The following is a 27,787-nucleotide window of genomic DNA, read 5'->3' on the forward strand; positions in this document are numbered from 1 at the left end:
ATCTGCATCGCCAGGACTTTGGGTCCTTTAAGAGGCGTGGCCTCAATGTAGCCACTGAGGGAGTGATTGGCTGAAGCTGCCTGTCCGGGGGGCGGGACTCGGTTGCCAGGGAGCAGCGTGGCTGCCCTAGGGGACTGCAGCGCCTGCGCTGAGGAGCCAGGTGCTTGCTGGGTCTGGGGCTGCGCAGCACACCCGGGGGCTTGAGGCTTCGCCGCGCAGGCGGTGAAGTTTCCAGGCAGGAGGCGCCGTCGCCATTGCAGCTTCGCTGGGTGGGCGCATCCGGCTCTTTGAGCAGGGCACCAGCGACCGCCCGCACCATGGGCCAGTGCGGCATCACCTCCTCCAAGACTGTCCTGGTGTTTCTCAACCTCATCTTTTGGGTGAGCGCGGGACACAGGGCGGGGAAGGGGGAGGGGCCGGCGGCGCGGCCTGCTGCGGCCTCGCCTGAGGCGCCCGAAGGGCCGGCAGGGGCCGCGGCGGCGAGCTGGTGTTAGGGGAAATGGGGTTCTGCGGTAGAAGGGTAGGGAAGTCGCTCCCAGGCTAAGACGAAGGCCCCGGGCGTGGAGGGCGATGATTGGAAGCCTTAGGAGGCTTCAGGCGGCCTCAGGCGGCCTCAGCGCTCAAGCCCGACGCCTCAGGCGGCTGGCTTCCTCCAGGGGGCTCCGCCCGAGAGGCTAGGCCGAGACCCTGGAACAACCTGCTGGACCGGGGATTCTCGCTGCAGATTCGTTCAGGACTTCAGACTCAAAATAGAGTATTCCCCAAAGGGTCAGGCTCCGATTTTCTTTTTTTTGGTCAGGGCCTGGAGTCCCCGCAGCTCCAGTGCTAGTCCCGAGCCATTTGACCAAATGGTGCAGATATGCAGGGATGCTGCCGACTCAGGGTGAGGACTCTTATTTGGAGCTCTTTGTGTATGGAGAACTGGTTGGCTGTTAACCAGCCAAGAAAACTGAGAGGTTTCAACTTGATAAGCCAAATAATCCTTTGACCAGGAAAATCAAACGGTTTATTTTGGCAACGGGGTCGAGGAGCCTGAGATTATATACCTTGGTTAAATATGATTCAGATATCACAAGATTTTGAAAGAGATGAGTTCACTTTCCATAAAAGGTGGTTCATGAATTTTTTTTGTCATGTTCCCAAAGAAAGAGGTGTTTATAACCATTTCATCTTAATTCAGATCCTTACGTCACCAGGGACTTTTGTACTAACCTGTGTTGCTCTTATCAGTCTGTGCTCTAGTCTATCTGGACCTGGCACCTGGGTAAATCTAATTAAGCATTCTTCCCTCATATAACTTTGTTTTATTTAAACAAACAAACAAACAAACAAAATCCCCCAGAAACTTCAGCAGTAAATTAAGGTTTAACTTCTGGTATTGAAACTGAAGTCCTCACTCACTTTTCCTTCCTCATGACTTGCCATGTTCTTAAACACTTGCTGCCCTGGACAGACTTTTCTTTCCACATTCTCCAGGACACTCGTTGAACATTCTTACTTACTATACTTTTGTATGTCCCTGTTTAACTTCTGCCCACACACATACCTAATTTGGAAAGAATCCTTTTCTTCTTAAAACTCCCATCTCCTTCTTCCTCTCCATGCCCACCCCCCCCCCAAAAGATGACACTTTATTTCCTCACTGCTGTGGCATAAAAGGATAATTATATATAATAAGGCCCCTATCTACACATATATTGCCATAGAGTCTTTTTAGGGTATTTTGGGGGCGATAGAGTCCTGCTGATAGTGCCTATTCAGAATCCCTCATGCGACATTGGGGTTTTAATAATTTCTTCTTTTCCAATTAGAGTTGTTTTTCTCATACTTTAGTTTGAGTTATAAGCCTTTTTAAAAGGTAAAAGAATTTTCAGAGATCCCCAAATGAGAAACACGTAGGCTGAGACTGTCTTTGTACTCTTTACAGTGATTTTTATCGGCATAAGTATTGACTTTTGAAGAATAATCTATCAGATGAATTCTAGGCTATTCATGCTAGGGACTGGAATTGTTAATGTAATAAAATACTGGAGATACAGGAACCATTTTCTTTTTCCTTTCATTAGAGTAGATTTTCATTTACTCTAAAGTCAGTTAATTCTAAGTGACTGCTCATGAATCTTTGGAAATTGTGTAAGCATATGTACTATTGCTACTTCAGCGAAGAAGGTTATGTTGAACTTCAGTTGTTCTTTTCGTAGTAGGTTATTGCCAGGTTTAATACTGTATAGTAAAAAGACACTTTAGGTTAGTAAGATAGTAAAACTTTTGTGAACTGTGATAAGGAAATTAAGCAGACATGGAGGGGGAAAAATGTGGCATAGAGCAAATTAGCGCAATAGAATTAATGAGGAAACAGTATTATTAGATGTGTCTCCCACCAAATCATTAGTTTAGGGACAAGCTATTGAAATCTGATGATGGTAATAACTAACATTTCGGTGCCTATTATACCTAGACACTGTGCTAAGTACTTTACATGGAATGTCCTCACATTAACTTCATCTGGCAGGGTATTATTTTACAGATGAGGACGTTAGGGTTTACTGAGTTAAAGGTAGCACACCCAAGGTGTGGCAGAGCCTGCGTTCAAACTCAAATTGTCCTATACTTTAGAGCCTGTGGTGTTAGAGCAAAGTGTGATTTCAAAAGATTTGAAAAGGGAAAGGAATTCACTAGGCTATGTTAGAGTCACTTTCTCAAAAACATACTGATTTTAACCTGGTTTAGAACCTGTACCAGCATTTAAACTACATTATTTAACTTGTCAGTTTAAAAAATTAGGCTATTATGGGGAAGTTCACAAAGCGGATATTAACTGGTTCCCCGTGGGAATTTGTAATGCATTCTTCAGTTCTAATAAATGTATTTTTATATAGTGACCCCTTCCTCCTTTTAATGCTTTATTGTACAAGTGTAAGAATAAACCTTCCTGCATAGAGCATATTAAAAGTTTATCTAGGTTCCCTTGGGCAACTTTGTAAAGATTTCTTAACTGTTGCACTTGCTATATTCACTATCAGATGGTAATGGCTGATTGTGGATAAGTGTTAAAGCTTAATTGGCAAGATCTTTAAACTACACCTTTTAATATCTTGATATCTTGATTAGTTGGCAGTTTGTTCAATGAGCTGTGATGTGGAAATAGATATGTACCTGACATACTTAGGCTCTGCACTAAATGATCTGTTAGCCAAAATTGTTAATGTTGGCTTGGTCTAGATTATTGTGGACAGTGCAGTCTAAGAAAGTAACTGGTAAGGCACACAGTAAAAGGGGAAACAATTATTTCTAAAATCCCGAAGGTTGTCTTAATGGAAATACAGTTCCTTAGCTTATTCCAGAATATTAGGGCTTGTGCCTTGAAAGATAAACTTGGATTTCTTGGTTTTTATGGAGTGGCATAGCTTTAAATGTAAGTGTATTAGTGTTAGATCCATGATAATTTATGGAAGATGGTTAAGAGTGTTGAGGTCCATGACCGAATTTTTAACGGTGTTGCAAGTCATAAGCCTCTTCCATAAACTGCACCTTCATACCAAGGTCAGACAGGATTCTTATTTGGGTGAGTCATTTGATCCAACCCAGGAGACCTCATCTAAAACAGTACTTTTTAATTTAATTTTAAATTTAAATCAGTACTTTTTAATTTTCAGGTTTTTATTCTGGTAAGATTTGAGTTCCTAATCAAGTTCCGTGTTATACAAATACCTTTACTTTCCAATTGAATTAATATTTATTTTGCTCATAAGTATCTCAGGCATTATAGGGGCTGTCTATGCTTGTAGAATTTATACTCTGGCACATGTATTCAGGCTGTTGTTTTTCACCTAAAATACCTGGAGTAGGAAGTACCACAAGAAGGTCACACACCTTTTAAATGCCGTTAGAAACAACTTCAGAGTGTGATATCTTCACTAATCATTTACTCATATGAAATACTCTATACATACAAATAGTATTTGGAAGCCATATATAATCTTTAAAATTTATCTCATCATTTAAAAACTTTTCACACCACATTTTCCTCTGAATGATGTAGGACAGGGCAAATTTCCCCAAGTGCGGGGGCGGGCTGGGTGAGGAGACCGAGCCCTGCACTGAGAGAAGAGGGCCCTTTGGCGGAGAGTGTAGAAAGAATTCAACACACGCCAAAGTTAGAGTCAAAAGGAAAGTTTATTAGAAAAGGGGCAACACTCCACCCGATAGAGTGTGGTCTCCTCTTAGAGGCAGAGAGTGAGAAGGACCCTAGAGTGTTTGGGAATTCAGTTAATACATCATTTTTTAGTTCCTGTGTGTTACAAGTTTAAAGACTGTTTACCCATTTCCTTTGATACGGACATACAGTGAGGAAAGGAATGGGGAAGAGTATGTAGCCTGAAAAGCCTGCTGGCAGTTTTAGCCATAGGGTGTGAATGATTTTATTTGTGTAGGGCAGCCACTTAAAGACTCTCTTGTCCCTGTGTAGGGAATGAGTTGTTAGCAATCTCAGCAGAAATCTTTGTTTTGAAGGTGTCCTGGCCTGGCAGCAGGGCTGATTAGCATATTGCAGTCTCTGAACAGCTTAATTTAACATTTTAATTCACTTGCTTCCTCCCTACTTTATTCTCCCCTCAGATTTTATTCTTTTATTCTTAAGGGGATGTGGAGGAATGCAAGAGCTGTCTTCTGTAACTTCTTCAAAGCTGAGATAGGGCTGTAGTCCCTGCCTACTGGGTATAAAAATCTGGAAGCCTATTCTAAGGGCCCTGGAGGCAGAGACCGTGAGGTTGTTCCAACATTTGGAAGTAGCAGGAAGCCTTGCAGCCTGGAAGAGATAAACTTAGCAAAAAGATCGAAAGGACAAAAGTCAAAATTAATAGTAGAGGTAATTGTCGATGAAGTTGCTTTTCATGGCAGTTTGTTTATTCAGGGTAAAGATATCTAGTGAAAAGAAATTGAATCATTTTGAAAAGAGAGTAGTGGCATAGCCACTGGACTAAAAGAATAATTATTCGGAAAAGTCCCTTGCTTCCCTGGGATGTGTGTACTTATCTATTTTCTGGAACAAGAGCTTAATATCTTCCACAGGTTCACAGGTTAGGTTGCACTTCTCGTTTCATTTTCTGGAAGAACCTGTGAGGACTCATAAGAGACTGGTTTAATTCAAGACAGATGTACCCAACTCTTGATTCCTTGTAATTTGACAGCGTTGAGGAACCTAACAAAATTTGGTAGGGCCCTTTCTGTTTACCTTGAGGGCTGACTTTCAGTAGATCTCAGGGAGCTGCTCTGCTTGAAGGAAACCTCGACATAGAAGCTGGTTGTCTCTGAACAGTTTAGCACCTGGTGGTTTGTGTGATGGGCAAGGGGGCTGCCACCTTTCTGGCAGCACCCTGTTTTCCAGGATGGCGGGGTGGGGGCACTGCATTGGACCCTAATCCCTGAAGTGCAGTGGGGAATTTCATTGCTAGTCTCAGTCTCACAATGGGAAAAGTAAATTACCTTATGTTTGGCTGGCTGTTTATTCCTGTCACTGTGCAGTTAGCGTTGGAGAGAGGCCCATGGCCCATGGGACAGGTCAGGACAGGGTAGGTAGCTCTAATATCTAGTAAAAATTCAGTTTTCCTCCCTGCCATGTTGAGGGTTACCTGAGGCTCCACTGTTGTGATTGCAATGGCTTTCTCTAAGACTGGAGCCAGCGAGTGGTTGGGCCTCTGTTGTTGGAGGAGGGAGCAGCTCTCTCATGAGAAACTTGCTAGGAGGGGAGAGGGCTTGTGAGGTTCCCCCCTCCCTGGCTTCCCAGGGCTGGATGGCTTCCCCTTCCAGTGTCCTTCCTTACTGCACTTTGTGCATTGATTATGCCCCAGTCCAAGATCTAGGCCCTCTGGGTCTGAAAGATTTTTAGTGCCTAGGGGCACCTCGAGGTTGTTCCTCTATATGGCAGCTAAAATTTGTGCCCTTTTTCCTGCTCTGCTTCCTTTTCTTCCCTGTCCCAGTTATTGGACACTTTAAAGACCTCTGGCACCAAGGCCGTCTGCAGAGTTTGGGGTCCAGGCCCCAACTTTTGGAGTTTCCTTTTGCATGCTGGGCGCAGCCTGGTTATGAAGTGTATAGCCAGGAGTGTCTGGCCCTCATTAGACTCTGGGTCAATGTTAGTGTATTCTCTAAAAGCCTCAGAAAACTGGTTAAGACAGCATAAAACAATTATTTTGATGAAGCACAGAATCTTTGTTTTTTACTCAGAAACTTTTCCATAACATCAGTAGCAGACCAGTAGTCTTAAGAAACATTAAAACACAACTCTAATTTTGTATTAGCTTACCTTCGATATTTAAATTTCCAATCTTGTTTAGTCACATATAAAATTTCAAGATTTTTCTTCACAAACCTTCTGCAACTTTTCTCATTCCTTTAGTTTGCCTCTTCTCATTCATTTAGAAATAACCAGCTTTAAGACAAACATTTTTCCTTCAGTTTCCTTCAAAATATGTCTCTATACTTTATACCTTCTGTTACCAAAAACATACATTTTCTTTTCCATCATAATTAGAATTCTTACACACTCTGCTAAAAAAAAAAGAAAAAAAAGTGCACCGACAGGTTTTTTGCCTGACTGGTACAGGCAGAAACAGAAACGTATGTGGGGCACGGGTCTGGGCCAGTTGCTGCTACTAGAAAGGGCGAGTGCAATACGGGTCTGGGCCTGCTGCTGCCCTGAGTGTTCACAGAGATTTACCTGCGGCTCCAAAGGAGAGAGAGAAGACAGACAGATATAGCAAAGAAGGCTAATTTTTTGGGAAAAACTACCTTGGAGTCCTGTACTGTATGAGACGTAGGCCAGCGGACCTGATGCAATTGGGGCTGGCGGCCCAGTGCTCAGCTATGCGTGATTTAGGCCATCTCTGAGATTGCTCCGGTGTCCCAGAGCCAATTGGGAAATGAAGTCAGGCCAGATAGGGGATGAATTAGGAGAGTTCAGCAGAGCTGCTACCATGACCAGGCATCCTCCCTGTTAGAGTTTCTGCTGGAGAGGGGTGGGAAGGAGAAAAAAGCTAAAGGGCAGAGAGGAAGGAACAGAAGATTCCCTGGCATTCCCGTCTTGTTGTGGCCGAAAGGTGCTGAGTAGTATTTTAATTTGGAGTTTGGATGAGTCCCTCAGCAGGTCTTCTCTGCGATTCCGATGGTGATGCGGAGTCAGGAAAGTTAGACGAAAAAAAGTAGGAAGAGGGCTGGTGGACTCCTGCTTGGTTAGAGAACAAGTCTCCTACCAGCCCCCTAGTAAGGGTGTCAACCGTTTGCCCAAGGCCAATTGGTCTGCACAGGTGTAGGGAAATAAATCCCAGCCAGTCAGATGAGAGGAGCCTTGGCTAAAGTTTCATGGTTGCCAGAAAAGATGATGCAGGACAGGGCAAATTTCCCGGAGTCAGAGAGAGACCAAGTCCTGCACCGAGAGAAGAAGAGGGTCCTTTGGCAGAGAGTGTAGAAAGAATTCAACACAAACACCAAAGTTAGAGTCAAAAGGAAAGTTTATTAAAAAAGGGGTAACACTGCACAGAGTGCGCTCCTCTCAGGCAGAGAGTGGGAGGGACCCAGAGTGTTCGAGGAAGTCAGTTTATACATCATTCTTAGTTTCTGTGAGTTATGGTTTAAAGACTTTGTTTACCCATTTTTCTTTGATGATATGGGCATACAGTGAGGAAAGATATATATATAGCATGAAAAAATAATCTGCTGTTCTAGGCTTGCTAGCAGTTCCCAGCCTTTGATCTACAGGTTCCCCATGGTTTTAGCCATAGAGAATGAGTGATTTTATTTAGTGTAGGGCTCCACTTAAACACTTTTTCTGTTTTCCCTTCCAGATGTGGGGAAATGGTTTGTTAGCAATCCCAGCAGAAATCTTCTTTTGTCCTGCAGGTTTCCTGTGGATTGGCTGTAGGGCTGATGAGCATATTGCAGTCTCTGAATATAGCTTGATTTAACATTTTAGCTCTCTTGCCTCGTCCCTACATTAATGGGAAGAAGGGGCAGACAGACCGGAAAAATCATCTCATACTTCATTAAATTTAATTTCTAGGTGCACCTTCCCACCCTTGTCCCCAAATTATACTTCTTTAAAAATATTATCTCCCCTCTCCCTGCTTAATAGTTTGGAAGGGTCTATAGATGAGAAAAATTATTTGCATTTATGTATTTTTCTGGGAGTAAATGCCAACATAGTGTATCTTTGTTGCTGCTGTTGATTGAATACTAAACCCAAGCATGGACACACTAATATTGTAAAGCTTAAAGCACCTAGGCTCCTGTAGCATTAACTGACTGTTCTTACAGTTAAGAGTAGGGTACAGGACTGAGGGTCTCAAAAACAAAAACCACATGTTTAAATTCTCTGCCTCTCAGATGACTCCTGCAGTCTGAAAATATCCAATTCCCATGCTGCTAGAATCATTTGGCTGTGGCAGTTGGTTGATCTCCAGTTTAATTGCCACTTGAACTTTTGGGTCTTTAAACTGGTACGTATCAATTGGATTAAATAGAACAACTTTGTTAATCTGGATAAATAATGACTATAAAAAAATCATCTACAGAAAAAGTGAAAATAGGGCAGAATTAAGGAACATGGGATATCATCAGAGTAATAGTGGTGTAAAAAGATTAAAATATTTCTTCTTTAAGAATAATGGCAATAATGATGACAATGATGTTGCTAATGATGACAAAATGGCTTATTGTCAAAACTTTATACCAAGTGAGATTTTGTCCTCTTTTTTTGCTTTCTTGTCTCCTTGAAAGGTGATATTTCTGGAGAGAAAAAAAGGATAGTGTGTACGGAAAGAGTCGGAATTGTGTTAGACAGTCAGAAAACACTTAAAGATGTGTCAAAGCCAGACAGACACAAATGACAAATGGAGGAGATTGGCAGAGGTGCCTAAAATATTTGAGGAGATCGCCTATTTTATGTTGGTTGTTAAGGCTGGACCTGGGAATTCATTTGTGAGAGAACAATGAAGTCTCAATTTCAGATGTGATTTTAAATATTTACTTTGCTGATTATGCAGGTAATATACTTGCTTTTTAAAGAAGACGCTAAAGAATTAAAAAACAAAACAAAACAAAACTAACCACTATAATTCCACCACCCAGAGAGAAACAGTATTGACATTTTGGTGTGTCTTTCTTCTAACACAGCACAAACATTATTAAAATTTTTTTTGACAAAATATTTAAGGGCTATAATGTAAGTATACCTCTGAATTCCAGGTTAGTTTTTTGTTGTTGTTTTTGCTATTAGAATTTGTTACAATATTATAACATTTTGATGTACATACTTTCTATATAAATCTTTGTTTCCATCTGACTTATTTTCTTAAGGATAGACTTCTAGAAATGCAATTAGTAGGCACAAAGCATAAATGCTGAGGCTGGTCTGTGTTGCCACATTGCTTTCCAAAAAGATTATTCTGTATTAATGTATACGCTAGCCTGAGGGCCCTTCCCTTTTGTATCCTCGCACATCTTTGAATATGCTTGGCTTTATCACTGACCAGTTTGTTAGGTAGAAAATGATATAATTATTCTAATAGCTTCAGAAATTCTTGGTAAGAGTAGCTTTAATTCTCTTCTGAAAGAGAATTTAGAATCTTTGGATTATAGTCTTTTTTTTTTTCTGCTTGAAAGTTGGTAAGAAAGTAAATGAAATATGCAGGCATTGGACTTGGTAAAGGAGCAATTGTGTTAAATGATCTGAAGTATTTTATCAGAATAAGTGTTGAAAAAAAGCATGTTTGGATTAGAGAATATTATGGTATTTGAATGCTAAAAGATTTAAGGTTGATGTTAAGACACTTGTAATGGCACAAGGGTGGAGTTTGGGGAAGCTTTCAGAAGTACACCAAGGATTCCTTGCTGGAGAGAAGTGAGATACATAAAAAAACTAATATAGCTGTACAGGAAACTGAATTAAATGTTAAAAGATATGCACGAAAGATGGATTTCTACTTGTATTTTTCCCCTCTCTGCTTCCTTTTTGAAACCTGCTTTCTTCCCAAATCGAGAGTACAGTGGTTTTTGCCCAGTCGTAACTATTTTTTCTCCCATCATTTCAGTCACTTCTTTATCAATTGACTTTTTTGAGGCAAAAATTACTCCAAAGGAACAGTTTATACAGGCAAACAATAACTTGTCAGACACTGTACTTTTAGCTGAATGACATGAGATGGTCTCTTGCCAGTTATAGACATGAATCTTATTCAGGACAGGGCAGATTTCCACCAAGTGATGGCAAGACCAAACCCTGCACTGAGAGAAGAAGAGGGTTCTTTGGCAGCGAGTGTAGAAAGAATTAAATACACATGCCAAATTTAGAGTTAAAAGCAAAGTTTATTAGAAAGGGGTAATACTCCACAGAGTGTGTGTTCTATCAGAGACAGCGAGAGAGACCAAGAGAGACTTGGAAAGGTGGGAGGAGGAGAGGTGCGAATGTTCAGAGAATTCAGTTTATATATCATTCTTTAGTTCCTGTGAATTATTGTTTAAAAGACTTTGTTAACCCATTTCCTTTGATATAGACATACAGTGAGGAAGGGGAAGGGTATGTAACAAAGGTAAGAAGAATATAGAGAGTGAAAGGTCTGCTGGAAGTTCTCATCCTTTAATCCATAGGTTCCCCATGGTTTAGCCATAGGGAATGACTCTTGGTGCCTGTTTCCCCTTCACAGGTGTGGAGAATGGATTGTTAGTAATCCAGCAGAACTCTTCCTTTCTTCTGAAGGTGTCCTCTTGGCCTGGCTGCAGCAGGGCTGATCAGCATATTGTTATCTCTGATTGTGGCTTGATTAACACTTCAGTTCTCTTGCTCTCCCCTACATTAAATCCATGACTACTATATACCACTCTATACCAAGAAAATTGTTTCTATTCCTTGCTCTATCTTCACTCAGATGTTCTGTGGGATGTTCCACGTTCACATTATAAATTTTCATATAGATACAATTTCACAACAGAGCTATTTTATCTCCTAGCCTGTTCCAAGTCCGTTTCATTTTTAATATTGCCATTTTTAATATTAATATTCCAATGGCAGGTTTCATGGTAGTTGATGTGCCCCCTTTCACTTCATATTCCTTCTTCCTTAGAAAATTAAAGAATTTAGTAGTTTCATGGATTTTAGCATTTCATCAGCTATCTCTTTCACAGAATTGAATAGTACAGAAAAAAGCGAAAACAGTCAAAACTATAGAAAAAGCAATCTTATGTAAAAATGCAGTTTCTTATTTTAAAAGAGACTTCATATTTCTGTGTATGTAGTGGAAAGGTAAAAGGATAAAATGAAGTATCATACTTCTGAAATTTTGTAACAGGATAACTATTTTTCAGAGGAACAGCATGGTGTGAAAAAGCACTGGCTAGCTCTCTTAATTAAAGTTTTAAAATTAGAGTATGAATGTATTAAAAGATAAAGAATGGTTTTTAAAAAATTATTCTTTCTATAGCTTTAGCTTTCAACTTTTCCCTTAAATTTCTCTTCACTTTGTAAAAAGACTGAATATTTTTATTATACTGCCCTGGCACAAATCCTTCTTAAAGGCTCAGATTTTTTTCAGTGGCGACTAAAACAGTTTCAGCTGCTTCTAAGTTCTACATTCCATCGCCTCTACTATTGCACCTCACCCCCCTGCAGCTGCTTTGTTGGCAAAACCCAGATCCTTTGATAGATCCCAATCACATAATGACCCCTCAAAAGCAGGGTTTAACCCAGCTCACCCTGTAGCCTTTCTACTAGCCACACGTCTTATGTGAAAAAAACTGCATGACTAGAGTCCCTATGCATACCAGTTAGAAATTACTTATAACCTCTCCTCCATTTGCCATACAACTTTTTCATAATGATGGTTGGATGTCATTAAAGCAGTTGCTTATTGCTGTTTTTAGGTCTTATGTTGTTAGTACACCTACTCCTACTCTGTATTTTCAAAGAAACTAATGCCGTTTTTATAAGTTGTTTATTATACAACTTAAGATATAAAAGCACTATGTACAGATGCCATTAAAAGAAGAAAATTTTGAAGTTGACTTCAATTTAGGAAACACAGCCTCTATTTATGAGTAATTTAATTTATATATAGTCTCATCGATAATCATTGCAGGTTCTGTTTTGGTGTGTGCAGCTGTTGTCAAAATAGAACTCTGTTACACTCTCAACTCTGCTGTGTGAATTGGATGTTGACTGGTTTGCTGCCTGGGAAAAGAAACTGCTTTTGAGTCTATTAGAAAAAAATAGGCAGTTTCACAAGTGGCAACTCCTACTAGACTTCCATTGCATTCTTTATGTGTTGGTTTGTTTTTCTGCCTTCTCACAGTCTCAGTTTCAGATGAGTGTTTTAGTCTGGGTGGAGGGCGGCAACACTGGAAGCACTTCACTTGGCTCATTCCCAGGCAACACAAAGTTTGAGTCTCATTGGACTCTGTTTAGATTGAAAATTCATTATTTTATATTTAAAATGCAAGTAGTTCTTCAGTGTAATTGTTGAGTACATTAATCTTTCAGTTATCTTGTTTTCATTCAAATTTGTGTAGGTTCAAATTTCATTTACAAGAAGCTCAAAAAGAGAATTCATTTTAATTCAAGCCTTTTGTGAAATAAATATTAAGCTTTAGAATAAGAAAAGCCAAGAATCCAAAGGATGGAGAGATGACTAGTGAAGACAAACTTGACAACTGCGATTGATTCATATTTGGGATTTCTATTTCAATTCGAGGATTGAAAGTGTTTAGTAAAATGCGTATGTATGTACATGTGTGTTTAATGTGTGTTTATGTCACACATACGTAGTCAAGAAAAAGTAGTATTTGGTAAGTGTTAAGTAGTCTATGTACTTCTGTAATCAATGCACTCAAACTATTAAGCTATTTTTCCTTTTTCCCTCTCCTGTGCCTTCCTTTGTCCCATAATAATACATGCCCCTGAAGTAAGTATGTCAGTGAACTCTGAGGACCTTTGAACAGACATGGTTGCTATGAGTGCAGTATTTATAAACTAACTTATTCCAGATGTAATGGCCATCAGGAATTCAGTAAGCTGGATTAAGTTGCCAAATCATGTTTGAATAGTGAACTAAAAATTATAAACATCGGAATAAAGAGAAACAAAGCAAATACAAATTAAAGCTTATGATAAGAGATGGGAGGATGATTTCAAGGGAAGGGATCAGATCAAGTGTACTCAGTAAATTTTGACTGATACCTGCTATGTGCCAATCATTGTTCTAGGTGCTGCGTGGTGATAGAGGTCTGAAAGACAGACAGATGGGCAAAGTTTGTGCCCTATAGGTATGCCGATACAGATATAAGTATAATTGCAACAGTTGTTAATAAATGGTCTGTCTGTTAGAGCTATGTAAAGGGTGATATATGAGTGGACAAGGGATACCTAATTCAGCCTGAAATGGTCAAGAATGGCTTCTAAAAAGATGTGATGTTTAAACTACTAGATCTTAATGAGTAACAGGAGTTTCCAGGCAAAGGAAGAGAGGGCATTCTAAAGAGCAGCAGAGGTAAAGAAATGAGAGAATATGTGGTACATTTGGATATAATAGTTTCTGTTGTTCAGAGTCCATGAGGGGGTAATGGAAGGAGGCTGAAAAGCAAGGAGCTGTAACAGCTTAGTTCATCCCAATTTTAAATAAACTAATGCCTTGATCTGGTTTGTATTTTAACAAAAATAACTCGTTATATAAAGAACATTATCAAGGGGCAGGGAAGGTCAGCAAGTAAGGATTAGGATGAGGCTCCACAGTGGGGTTAAAGCACTGCAGTGGGATTAGAAAGAGGCTAAGATAGTCAAGCAATCTTGGAAGTAGTACACTTGAAGGAGTTGGTGATTGATGGGATATAGGGCAAGGAAAGAATATAGAGTAATTTAGGCATTTGACTAGAAAAATTAGATGTCTGCTTCCTTTTGTTATGATAGGAATGTAAGGAAAGAATAGTTGGAGTAGGCAGGAAGGCAGAGAGGGTTTAGGGTAGGTTGAGAGTAAGGTGTCTGTGGGACTTTCAAGTGAGACTACACATGGCTTAGATAAGTGATTGCAGTGACTGGTGAAGCCAGGACTAGCATAGCCCAACGAGAGTCCCCAGATTGAGAAACGAATAGGGGCGGTGATAGAACCATGGAGATCACTGGTAAAGAAGAGTCCATGAAAAGAATGAGTTGAGCAGCGAGAGAAATAGAAAACCAGTGGTGGGGCCCCTTGGAAGCTAGAGGAGGAGAGTTTAAAAATAATGTATTTTTTAAAAATTGCTTCCATTATTATAGTTATCTTCTCTTTAAAAGTCCATGTTATTAAAAAATTAATTTCTTAACTTTACATAAATGTTGTCTTTTTCTTCCAGATCTGACAATGATTCTAATAGCCTAGTGTAAGAAAATTTACTGATGATGCCCAACCTTACTGGGTCCCATAGACTTAAGAAATAAACGGAGTTTTCATGTTACGAGGAGTTAATGATATTTCCACTGTCATTGTGGAGGTTGTTTTCTAGTTTGAAGATTTATGATTTATGTGTTCAATTTTAAAGGATGGTGAAATAAATCTTTTCCAGTGAAAGTCTCAAAGTCCTCTACAAATGATCTCTCATTAAACCAAGTGTTTTAACACTTAGCCTTATACTGTATTTGTTTATTCACATAAAAGCAGGTGGCACTGGGCTGTCAGCATTGAACCAGTACACAATGATAGCAAAGTTGATGACGCTGAAGGAGAATGTAAAACTCTGCAGCTGGAGAATGGTGTCTGATGTAGCAGCTGAAATAAGGCATATCTATTCCATGACTTTTGGCATTCATTTTCTCTTTAGATGCTCTATAACCTTGTTAGTCAAAGTGTAGTCCAAGAAATCAGTAACATCAGCATCACCTGGGACCTTGTTGGAAATGCAGAATCTCAGGTCCCAACTCCAGACCTGCTGAATCAGTCTTTGGTTTAGTGAGAGCCTTAGGTGATTCCTATTTGCATTAGTTTGAGAAGCACCATTCTAAGGACTAAATAGACCTAAGAGTTTGCAAAGTTGTTTATAACTTAGCCCTCTGGCTTTACCATTTCACAGTCTCAAGACAGCAAGATTTTTGGAAATGGGTATCATGGTTACAAGTTATTATATTTTTTTTCCCCAAGGGGGTGGGTAGAAGTTAAAAATGCAGGTTAAAAAATTGTAAAACTCCAGGTTATAGAATCTCGAGTCGGATTACCTGGGTTCATATCCTGGCTCTGCCTCTTTGAAGGCAACTATGATGAGCAAAGGTGTACCCCCACCACTCCATTGATTTGTATTGGATTGTAATTGAGCTGCAGATAAGCCTTTTGGGATGTGTGCATGAGGTTCATTTTTTTGTCATCAGTATTACTTAACTGGATTCATGGTTTCTTATTCCTAGCTAAACCAGCAATTATTGAAAAGTAGAGTTTGGAAAATTTTCAACTTCAGTAAAGAAATGTTCCTATTAATGAACAATAGGAGACTTTTCAGCTTCACTGAACAAAAGTGTACAAATAGATTTAAAAGTGATTGTGAATAATCTCACTGAATTATATATAACCTACTAAGAAATAGTAGGAACATTTTTACCAGCAAGGTTTAGAGACTTACCAGTGCTCTGACCTTATTTTCTACAGGGAGCAGCTGGCATTTTATGCTATGTGGGAGCCTATGTCTTCATCACTTATGATGACTATGACCACTTCTTTGAAGATGTGTACACTCTCATTCCTGCTGTGGTGATCATAGCCGTAGGAGCCCTACTTTTCATTATTGGGCTAATTGGCTGCTGTGCCACAATCCGGGAAAGCCACTGTGGACTGGCCACGGTAAGTTAGCGCTTAATTGACCATGTGCATTGTCATAATATGTGGGAATATTTCGTTTGTGTTACTGGCTTTGAACTGAGCATGAAACTCAGACTCTTTAGCTCTTATAATTGAAACAGAATTAGCACTTATCTTAAACTTCTAGCAATTATCTCAAGATATCTCAAGAGAGTATTTAGCACTATTTTTCATTTGTATTTAATTTTTGACAATGTTTCCTTACAGTTTGTCATCATCCTACTCTTGGTTTTTGTCACAGAAGTTGTTGTAGTGGTTTTGGGATATGTTTACAGAGCAAAGGTATGTTGTCTACTGTATATAATTTGTATGTTTTAAAAGGTGGTTTAAGTGTTTCGAGTGAAGTAGAACAAATTCATTTTATCAAAGTAAACATTTTCTTTTGCTTTACTTCAGTTTAGCCATGGCTTTAAAAATCTAAAGTTAATTAGAAATTATAAATCAAGACTGCTAGTCTCCTTTTATAAAGCAAATTCTACTACTGTTTTAGTTTGCAGGTATTTAGTATTCTTTAAATTACCTCAGAATGAACTACAGATGGATAATTGATCAGCTAAGAAGTTTGTTCAAATTTCCTGAGCCCATTGATTCCCTGTTGAGAGGGGAAGTAGAAGTTTTCTGATTTCTGTTTTAGAAGAACTAAATTGAGCATTTCATTTTCCATTGCCTCTTTAAAAAATGCCTTGTCCTGGACATAGAAAAAGACAATTGTGAGTTGTGATCCTTCCTACCTTCTACTTCGTCTTGAGGAATGAGGTGTCCTGCCAGCTCAGACACACGAGGGCAGCTGTTGCCACCACTCCCTTCTTAACCCCTCTTTCCTCTTTCCTGGTTGTTTCCTCTTTTCTTTCCTCTTTCTATTTTGCCTGCTTTTGCTTTCCGCCTAGAGTACCATTTAAGGCTAACTGGTCTGTTTTAGTAACTTTAGAGCTATGATAAAGGCATAATAGAGTCATTCTCACTGTTAGTTATGGTTTTATGTCAAAGGCATGATATGCCAATTTAACATTCAAATCATTGATACATAAGGTACAAGGCAACTATGTAAAAAAAAGCAAAAGAAAAGTTGATTATGCCCCTACCTATGATCTGCTTATCAATTTTATGGTCTCACATTACTGATATAATTACCAAATAAGTCTTATCATCTTAGAATAGTAAGGAGAATTGGGTACAAACACACTTTATAAATGATACTTTCATGCCTTTTAGTAATTAGCAGCAATAAGTTGTAAAGAGTTTATTTCGCATTAAACTGCAGCTTTTTTGTAAAGTATTACCGCTAAGGACTGATTTTTTTTTAACTGCTGATTACTTTTGCATTTTTAGCCAAGTCTAATAATTTGTTCCAAAAATATCTTGTGGGGTTTTTTTTAGTCATTTTATTTTTACCTCCTTTAGGAAAGGAAAGTTAGTAGGTCTTCTGAGAATATACTGAAAACTTATTTAAAAAAGAAGGCAGTCCATTTATAATTTGGGACATCTATCTCAAGGCTCAACTGCTTTGTCCCTCTTGAGTGGATTGTTAGCTTGCTATCTTGTACACAGTTTTTTCTTTGAATGCTTTTAATCTATGTGATAAAAAATGTCTTAACTTTTACCTGAATCTATAGAAGCAGAAACAAGAGAAAACTTTTTTTTCTTATAACAGAGATATCTGGCAACTTTTTAAAGCATGCCATTTAGGTATTTTAGCTAGAGCCTTGACTAATACTACTTTTATCAGTATTTTAGAGTGACTGATTTTTTTGTTTTGATTCAGGTGGAAAATGAAGTTGACCGCAGCATTCAGAAAGTATATAAGACCTACAATGGAACCAACCCTGATGCTGCTAGCCGAGCTATTGACTATGTACAGAGACAGGTGAGCTCTCTTGAGGTGAATTTGTTTTTGAGTAAGTCAACGTGAAACTTACTCTGCTATTACTATGTAAATTAGCCATGTATCTTCACAACCATGGTTAACTTCAAGATATGTTCAGTATCTTAATCTTCACCCTTGAAAAGTTTTTTCTACCATCACCTAGTCAAAGTCAGATAAGAAGCATCTGATTTTTTCCCCCCAAAATTAGTTAGCCAGAGAGGTAATCATGGAAGAGAGGCATGTGTTACAGGGAAGGTGGAAGTCCAAATGGACTTAAGAGGAGGTAGGAAGTCTTCATATATCTTTAGAAAATAAGACCAGAAAAGGCAACGGACAAAACCAAAAAAAAAAAAAACACACAAAAAAACCAACAAAAAAAAGACAATTTGAAACATACATGGAGATTGAATCGTATAATAGATCTTTATGCCCCTAAGTCCACCTCAAAAATTGTTAGCTTTTACCAATCTCGTTTCATTTATTGCTTCCACATATCTTTTGCTAGATTATCCTAAAGCAAATCCCAGACATTTTAGACAAAATATTTTAAACACTCTGTCATTAGATGTAATATTTAACTCAGACTAGATATTTCACATGTTAAGATAGGAAAATTTTTCTTAGCTATACACTACCTCATATGGTTAATGTGCTTTTCATATGGAGATTCTAGAGCCACTAGCCATGTGTGGCTCTTTAAATTAAAATTAAAAATTCAGTTCTGTACTCACAGCCACATTTTAAGTGCTCAATAGCCTTATGTGGCTAGTGGCTACCATGGTGGACATGTAGATATAGAACATTTCTATTCCAGAAAATTCTGTTGGACATCACTGTTCTAGAGTAGCTTAAAGCTTTGTAGCATATAGAACTCTGTAAAGTTCAACACAGTATAAGTGTTTTGTCAGAAGTACTATATTTCTGTTCTGTTCTCCACTAGCTGCACTGTTGTGGAATTCACAACTACTCAGATTGGGAAAATACAGACTGGTTCAAAGAAACCAAAAACCAAAGTGTGCCTCTTAGCTGTTGCAGAGAGACCACCAGCAGCTGTAATGGCAGTCTGGCCTACCCCTCCAACCTCTATGCTGAGGTGAGTTCAATTTCTTGGCAAAACTTGAATCTTATATGGTAACCTGTTTTACTCTGTGACTCATCTTTACCTGGAACTTCTTTTCTACACTCTTTTGCTTGTTTTTTTTTTTTTTTTTAAAACGATCTTAATCATTTCTAAGCATACAGCTCAGTAGCATTGAATATATTCGCATCATTGTGCAACCATCACCCATCACCTTCATCTATCTCCAGAACTCAATCTCTCTTGCATATTGAAACTTTGTACCCATTAAGTAACAAGTCCCCCTTCCCCCTCACTCAGCCCCTGGCAACCACCATTCTACTTTCTGTCTCTATGAATTTGACAGTTTTAGGTACCTCATGTAAGTGGAATTATACAATACTTGTCCTTTTGTGTCTGGCTTTATTTACTCAGCATAATGTCTTCAAAGTTCATTCATATTGTAGCATGAATCAGATTTTTTCTTTTTTAAGGCTGAATAATGTTCTATTGTATGTATACTCTACATTTTGCTTATTCATCTGAGGATGGACACTTGTGATGCTTTGCCCTTTGGCTATTGTGAATAATACTGCTATAAACATGAGTGTGCATATATCCCTTTGAGTCCTCACTTTCAATTTTTTTTTTTTAAGGATTTAAATTTTATTATGTATAGATTGTAGTTGTGTCTTTTAATTAAAAATAATTTTTTTTCAATTACAATTGACATTCAGTATTAGTTTAAAGCGTTACAGCATAGTGGTTAGATATTAGGTAACTTACAAAGTGATCTCCACCAGTGTCTAGTACCCACTTAACACCATACATAGTTAAGACTATATTCCCTATGTTGTACTTTATATCCGTCTTTCGTTTGTCTTTAATGCTATTTTATTTTACTGTAAATTATTTTTAAATGTATTGCCTTTTTCCCTCTTAGTTTCTGCCATTTCCATTTCTGTAGCTTTCACTTTTAATGAGACATCTAATGAAGATGACTTTGCGTGTTTCAGGGGTGTGAGGCTCTAGTTGTGAAGAAGCTACAAGAAATCATGATGCATATTATCTGGGCAGCACTGGCATTTGCGGCTATTCAAGTAAGCACAGCTAGCCAAACAGTTGTTAAAGAGTGTACTGATTCTCTAATGTCAACCCTGAATGGTTATAATCACTAAGTGCAGTTAATCTCTGTGTATATAAATTACTTGGAAACAATTGAGGTACCAGGCACTGGTTTCTAACATCTTCCATTTCCTGTCTAGACCCAGAATGGTTTCAAAAAACCAGCTGTCTAGATGAGGGTACCATGTGTGAGGGGACTTTGCCTTCTTTTCTGAACTCAGTTCGTGAGTGACCTCAAAATTCGAACTGGTGTCATGGTATATTCTTGGAAGATATTTTAATAGAACTTTACAGAATTTTAAAAAATAGTATTGCTTTATTTCAGTTTGGAAATAGAAAGCTTTACTTATGTCTTTTTAAATATTTCTTTACAGCTAAAACATTGGATTTCGTTAACCAGTGGCACCATAAAAAATAAATTAATTAAAAAAAACAACAGCATTTTCCCAGGAAAAATAAGTAAATAGATAAATATTATTTCTTTCAGTTCTTGCTTTTTTGTCCTCGGGGGGGGGGGGGGTTATATGTTTAGATACATAAATCAAGAATTGGTACTGCAACACTGGCTTCTTATAGGAGCATTTTTATTGCTTTACAGGAAGGACCTCTAAATAAAAACTGAGGTTCTAGCCTCTTCTGTATTTGAGGACTCAGTTTTTTTAGACTGCTAGCCATCAAGGAGTCTGTGACATCACTTGACACATCTGGAAAGTGTACTATGCCATTGTTGGTGGCTGAGGGGACTTGTTTTCCCTTCTCTTGCCAGTGAAAACTTAATTTCTCCCTAATTTTATCTACTCCCAGCCCTCCCTTCCACCAAGAACAAAACAACACACACACACATATCCTATCCCTCACCTCCACCTGAAAACAAAAAAGAGAGACAGCTATTTTTCTGCCCAGTAAAACTAATATTCCTAGTTTCTCAGGTATATTGCTTCTCTCTGTATATTGAACAGAAGCTAGTATATTTAATGGGTAATGCCTTTTAAAATGGCAAAAGAGTGACTGTTTACTTTGCTGGTATTCAAACAGCCCTGAAACAATTCATTAAAAATCCTAGCTCTTTATTTGCTATGGTCTTTGCCCCTTTAAGCATTTACTTTGTGGCTCAGCATAGCGGTAATCTATTGAATAGCAGGAATGTATTTCATATTTTGATTATGCAGACACATTCATTTTGTTAAAAATAATGAAACATGAAAGCTTTTCCCAAGTAAAATCTTGATCTGTGCATTCTTAATGATTTTCTGTATGGTAATAAAGCTGCACATATTAGCATGTAGCAAAGAAAACTTTGGAACTGTATGGTGGTTTTGATCATGAAATATGTAATACATATGTAGAAGACTGATGAAAGTTGTCCCTTTAGCTATGTTCCATCATCTAGTTAAGCTTATTAACCAGCCAGGTATTTCTTCATTAACTTTTTTAGTGGGGGCTAATAAATGTTCTAACAACTCTCTTAAGCATGCATTCTCATATGCATTTTATATTTAAATCATCCTGACTTATGTCATAGTTGATAAAGATTTGATGTTTTCAGTTCAGCAAAACTGAGTCGGGGATTCAGACTCAAACCTCTAGAAGCTTTGAAAATTTAAAAACTGGTTCTAAGGAAAACCCATTCATTTAAAATAATAAAAGTTCCCCTTATGTTTTCTCTTTTTTTAAAGAGTACCTATAAACGTTCTAAACTTTTGATATTCAAAATCTAATGTGCCCAGTTACCCTGGGTGTGGAAAACCTTAGCAAAGGTAGAAACAATTCAAAGATCAGTGAGCTCTTGTGCTTGTATACCCATCCTGATAGAGAAAGTTAGATCTAGAAGGACATGGAGATTCTCCAGTTCCTGTTCCTTTTGCTTTAAAGGCCATGAAAATAAGGGAGAACGAGGATAATATGACTTATGACCATCACTAAAACTTGAACCATGGCTCCATTGTACTTTGCCTCCAATTACAAATTGAAGAATTAAGATTCTCAAAAGATTAAATTTCTAAATTCTGTTATAAAACCTGACAGTTATTGACAGTTCAGCTGGCTAATAAAATATACAGTAGGATAGCATTGAAATATCATTAGCACTTTCCTTCAGGTTCTAAAGCAGGGAAGCTCTAAGAGTTATATAAATATAGTTTAAATAATGTTAAAGATTGAAAAATGATTTTCGGTAGTGTTTGACTTTGAGTATCAAAACTGTCTTAAGTATTGTCTCCTTTGATTTTGAGTGTGATTCGTGGTATTAACTGGTAAGCATTTCATTGAAGTTCTAAGGCAGAAAGGTGAATTTTAAGAAGGAATTTTCTCATAAGCTTAATTTATCAGTTAAAGGCTCTAGTTTGGGTGTTGACCATGTGTGGGCCAATTCTAGCTCACCACTTCTTTTCCTGTGAACTACACTCATTTATATATTGTCTATTACTGCTTTTGTGTTACAGTGGCAAAGCTGAGTAGTTGTAACAGAGACTTATTTTGTCTCTTGGTTCACAAAGTCTAAAATATTTACCATGTTGCCCTTTAAGAAACATTTGCTGACCCTTTCTGTAGTCTAGTTAAATGATCTAGGTTTGGGTAGGACCAAAATGATCAAGAAAGAAAAACTCGATAAATACTAGTTAATTATTATAACAGGGTTTTTTGAATATAGGAGAATGAGATTTTAAAAATTTAGCTATACCCCTTATCTTGTTAGCTTATTAATCAGCAAGATATTTCACTTCTTTCAGAGTAGCCAGCCTCTTAAATTAACAAATAATTATGAATTTCATGTTTGAAAGGTCTGGTCATAATAGAAAGAAATCTAGGTTTTGATTTGGTAAGCTCTTAAGTATCTGCTGTGAGTTGGGCTCTCTGCACAGGCAACATGGGAAAAATGGGAATTGTCAGTCTTTGGAGCCTCACGAAGTTGGCATATTCTCAAGATGGAGTGGTAGAGAGCAAACTTTCAGGGAACTGTTTCCCAAGGCCATGTTGCTTTTTTCTGTTCTACATGCTAAGTGTGAAGGAGATTGAGATTGCTATTTCATTTCCCTCCTGCTGCTTCTTGACTACTAATTATTAAAATGAGTTAAAATACATAAGTAAATAACATTTCAGATTGGGCCTACAGATAGAATTGACTGGCTTGATTACTTTTAAAAAATATTCCAAGTAATTCTTCCTTAAAAACTTAAACCAAAGCTTGGAAGCTGATTTTTGAGTGGTTAGGGATTTTGTTTAGTTTTGTTTTGTTTACTTTGGGGGAAATTAATCTTAATTGTTAACTTTTTGGAGTTTTTAAAATTAAAGTACCCATTTGATAAAATTTTTTTCAAGTAGTACAGATTTAGTAAAAGGTAAGCTTCCCTCTCAGCCTTGACCCCAGTTCCTGAATTCCTCTTACAAAGGCAACTACTGTTACCAGTATACCTGTATACCCTTCCAGGAGCACATAAATATTTCTTATGCAAATAGAAGCTTATAGGATGCATTTTGTACCTTGCCTGTTTTAAAATTTGAGATAATTATATATTTACATGCAGTTTTAAGAAATAATACAAATAGAGCCTTGCCCAGTTGCCTTTAGTGGTAATATTTTGCACAACTACAATATATCACAATCAGGGTATTGGTATTGATACAGTCCACCAGTTTTATTCAGATCTCATGTGTCTACATCTGTGTATTCAGTTCTATATAATTTTATGACCTATGTGGGTTCCTGTATCCACCACCACCAATCAAGATACTGAACAGTTTCAACACCGTTAGGATCCTACCTGGGACCTTTTTTAACTGCACCTCTCTCCTCTCTCCTGTGTCTCTGCCTTCCCTACCCTGGCAACCACTAATCTGTCCTCCCTTTCTAAAATTTCGTCATTTCAAAATGTTATATAAATGGAATCATATGGTATGTAACTTTTGGAACTTGCTTTTTAAAAACAAATTACACTTGCTATAGCCACGTAGTATTCCATTTAGGGGCGTACTTTATAATTTATCAGCTCTATCTATAAATAGGCACTTATGTAAGTCTTGCTATTATAGAAATGCAAGTAGTAAATAGTCTATGCATGTGCAACGTATATAGCAAAAATTGTAGCCATGAAATTAAGGAGCCAGAGTATGAGTGACTTTTTGATAGGTACTTCCAAATTTTTCTCAGAAAAGAGTGATCCCAGTGTACAGTTCCAATAACCTTGTGTAACAATACCCCATAATGCACCTGCGTAGTGTATCATAGAACATTTTAATCCTTGATGGTTTTTGTAATCACCACTTGTATTTAGTAATCATATTTTGTAGTTGCTGGGTGTTATATTTGGGCTAAGTGTAAATTAGTCCTCATGACTTGAATATTGCAGGGGAAAATGTCATTGCAAGAAATAACACTGGAGTTAAAATATTTATATAATATTTTCAAGTCTATTATTGGAAAATTTCATTAACTAGTGAAATTTCAGTATAGCCAAAACTTTGGAAATGGGCCTGTAAAACTTAGTGATGAGGTTTGAACTATAATAATTTATTATGTAGAGTTTAATGTTCTTAAACAGATTCATTCCCAAGCATGAGCAGGGTTTTATTAAGCTTACATAATTGTTTTTAAATCAATACAAGGTGACTTAATGGAAATAAAAGTTGGGAAAGAAATGATATTTATTTCAGATCCCATTTTGAGAATACTGACTCCTTCAGTAGACATTAACCAACTTGAATGAATGTGAAGGAAGGATGATGGGATAAGAGATTTTTTTTCTCCCAGCAAATCAGTAAATTGAGCTTATTGGGGTTATTTTTTTTTTTCCTTCCTCCTCAATTTAATATTGCTTGGGAACATAATTGTGTTTTACTTTATAGCATTTCCAAGAATGTTTTATTGTACAGTGAATGGAAGTATATTGCTTCAGGAATTAGATATTAAACATGTTTAGGATAGTAAACTTTGAACAGTATCCATTTTTAAAATATCTTTAAGGTACTTTGCACTAGTAAGCAGGGCTTTTGGGCTATTCATGTACTGAATTTTGTAGGTTGATAGAAAGCCTCCCTTTCCCAATCCATATACCTGAAAAGACCACCATTGAATTTCCTCAGTGAGACAGTCTAGATCATTCCACTTCCTAGACCTTTACTGTCTAATGTGGTCACCAGTAGCCACATATGTGAGTTTAAATTAAATAAAACCAAAAACATAAGTCCTTAGTTGCAGTGGCTAGTAGCTACCGTATTTGACAGCTCAGATAGAGAATGTTTCCGTCATTGCAGAAAGTTCTTTTGTACAGTACTGCTCTCGATTGAGAATGGGGGTGGCAGTAGGAGATCCTCTTGATTCTTTACTATCTTCACAAATTGTTTTTAGGTGTGAGTGAGGGAAGCTAAAATTTAGTACTTAGTTCCTAGAAAGACAATGTATTCATTAGATATTGCTTCTGTTACTCTTGTTATTGCTTTTTTGATGATTTGAGATCACTGAACTTTGAAACAGCTCCATTGCCAACAAAGAAATATACACTTGCTGTGTGACTGTTTTCAGCCTTTCTTTTCCATTGTTGTTTTCTTCCCCCAGCTGCTGGGCATGCTGTGTGCATGCATCGTGTTGTGCAGAAGAAGTAGAGATCCTGCTTATGAGCTCCTCATCACTGGTGGAACATACGCATAGTTGAAAACTCAAGCTTGTGCGTTTTAGTCTTCTGATTTGGAAGGTGAATTGAGCGGTCTACTCCTGTTGGCCTCCTAAGTTCATTTAGTTAAAACACATGTACACAGGTGTTGGACAGAGCAGCTTAGCTGTTCGTGTGCCACATACTTACCTACCAACCTATGATTTTCTTTTCTCTAATCTAGCTGACTTTCCATGTCCCTAAGTTTTTAAGTACGGTGGTATATGTTATAGTTTCAGAACCATTTGCAAATTGCATAGTGTGGTAGGATTAAAGGGAGACGTGGCCTGCTTCTGTTACCTCCAAGCAGTAATGGGACTGCTGCTGAAGTACCACTGGGTCCCGTCAGGCTTCGCAGTGAACAACTACTGGCCAAAGGTTTTTGGGAGGAGGAGGAGTTAACACCAGTTGATGCCCCTCGTCAGTGTCCTTTTAAAAGATATATACTGTAGTTCAATAAGATAGCAACTCTACAAAATGGCTAAAATAGATTTTAGAGTCATACAGTGTATGTTTTGGTTCATCTTCAAAATCAGACTGATCTTTGAAACTAGCTGTTTTTAATCAAAGTTGGCTTTATAGAAGGAGTATAATGTATGCACTGTTTTAAAACAATGAGTGTGAGAGAGTGTGTGTATGTGTGTGTGTGTGTGTTTGTATGATTGAGTCCATTTATTGTAAGTCTAAACTTGTTAGAAATAATGTACCCATGTAGGCTAGCAAAATAGTATCTAGATGTGATCTCAATTGTAAATAGAAAAATCTAATTCAATAAACTGTATTACCCCTCAGCTTGTAGTTTTTAATTATATGGGGGTACTTCAGTTCCAGAGCTACAGTGTAATGTTTTAAATGTTGGTGTCATCTGCAGTTCATTATGATTTGCAAGTGTTTTAATTACATCTGTTGCCAAATTCAAAGGGCCTTGGTGTTCAAAAACTCCAGATGCTTTTTAGTTCAGTATATCCTACAAATATGGAGAATCTACTATGCGCATAGCGTTGGGGATGCAACAGTGATGGTGTCCTTGCCTTCAAGGCATGTGGAGTTCCAGTATAACAGACATGTCCAGAAGCATAAAATTTCTATACAGTACAGTAATGTAGAGACAAAAGAACGGAAGCCCCAGGGAGGTGCCCAGAGAGGTCAGGATCGACTTCCTGGAGGAGAGGCCTGAGCCCAGATGCTGGATAGGCTTTGTGGGAGTGAGTTGCAGTAGTGTGACGTAGGATGGAGTGTGCATAGAGCTACCACTAACTCATTGTGCCTGGAGTTTAAAATACAAGACTGGGAAAGAAGTTGAAGTGGCAGAGCCTTAGACCTCTAGGGTCTTACATGATATCCTATGGAGGATCAGACCTTACTTTTAGGTAGAGGCAGCCATATGTGATGTGAGTGGATCTGTTGTACATGTTCCTGTGCCTGTAGTAGAAAGATGGATTGGAGGGGGCATAACTAGGCTTCAGTGAGGTAGATGTGGTAGTTCAGGAGAGCGCTGAAGAGTGGAGTAGGGCGCTGTTGAAGTTGGTGAGGGGCTAGACTTGGGGAGTTTGGGGGTGGGGGGAGAATGGTAGAATTTTATCATTGATTAGATGTGGTATAGAGAGAAAGGAAAGGAAAGTTTAGGATAAGTCCTGGGTATCTGGCTTAGTCAACTGAGGAAACAATTAGTCACAGAGAAAGGGAGCAGGTGAGGACACATCTAGAGGCATGAGTTCACATTCAGTTTTGGACATGTCAGTTTTGAGGTACTGGAATATTGTGCCAGTCTGTCCTGCCTGAAAATGTTGAAGATGTGAGAAAGATGAGTAAACACTAACTCATGTTCAGAGTAGAAGTTAAAACATTCATGATTTCAGAGAACTTTAGGAGATTTGCTGTTCCATTGACCCACCCTACCTCTTTTGTCTGTACCTCTTGCATGTTGGGCAAGAATGTTTTGCTTAGTCTCATGACCTTTCACAATCACCTTCCCCACCCAACCCTGTTTCTCCCCTACCCGCTTCCAGTTTTTGAAAACTGTGGCTACCTTTCACAGGTTGGAGCTGAGGTGAGCAGTATCTGGACTGTGATATTGGTTGCCCTCAGTGATTTCTGCGTGACAGAATTGAGCCTCTGAATAGGAAAGTGCTTGGGGAAAGTATGCCAATTTCTAGCCCATTCTTTGAACTTGTCCAATAGACTAATTGCAAACACCCCTCCTTCACTCATTCCTCCCTGTCTGGTGAAAGAGCAG

The 27,787-nt window shown here is 38.2% G+C and overlaps 1 protein-coding gene across 2 annotated transcripts; it reads left to right on the plus strand.

Annotated features, from left to right (window-relative positions):
• Window positions 1-106: 106 nt before the first annotated feature.
• TSPAN3 (tetraspanin 3) lies at window positions 107-26,342 on the plus strand. 2 transcript variants are annotated; one of them, XM_011382147.2, is made up of 7 exons: window positions 107-380; window positions 15,651-15,842; window positions 16,068-16,142; window positions 17,623-17,724; window positions 18,665-18,817; window positions 19,798-19,881; window positions 25,458-26,342. In XM_011382147.2, the coding sequence occupies exons 1-7, from the start codon at window positions 318-320 to the stop codon at window positions 25,548-25,550; spliced, it is 762 nt and encodes a 253-aa protein (XP_011380449.1). In that variant the 5' UTR covers window positions 107-317; the 3' UTR covers window positions 25,551-26,342. The 2 variants fall into 2 exon arrangements, with proteins under 2 accessions (XP_011380449.1, XP_023380147.1); XM_023524379.1 differs by lacking the exon at window positions 19,798-19,881 and having other exon boundaries at window positions 131-380.
• The last annotated feature ends 1,445 nt before the right edge of the window (window positions 26,343-27,787 follow it).

The sequence above is a fragment of the Pteropus vampyrus genome, unplaced genomic scaffold (genome assembly GCF_000151845.1).
Source record: "Pteropus vampyrus isolate Shadow unplaced genomic scaffold, Pvam_2.0 Scaffold462, whole genome shotgun sequence".
Classification (NCBI taxonomy): Eukaryota; Metazoa; Chordata; class Mammalia; order Chiroptera; family Pteropodidae; genus Pteropus; species Pteropus vampyrus.

What these genes read in the sequence shown, in the direction of transcription:
- TSPAN3 (XM_011382147.2), top strand. Translation starts at nt 318, where the DNA reads ATGGGCCAGTGCGGCATCACCTCCTCCAAGACTGTCCTGGTGTTTCTC. An exon ending in GCCACTGTGGACTGGCCACG is followed by an intron (nt 15,843 to 16,067) that starts GTAAGTTAGCGC and finishes GTTTCCTTACAG; the next exon opens with TTTGTCATCATCCTACTCTT. An exon ending in GATATGTTTACAGAGCAAAG is followed by an intron (nt 16,143 to 17,622) that starts GTATGTTGTCTA and finishes GTTTTGATTCAG; the next exon opens with GTGGAAAATGAAGTTGACCG.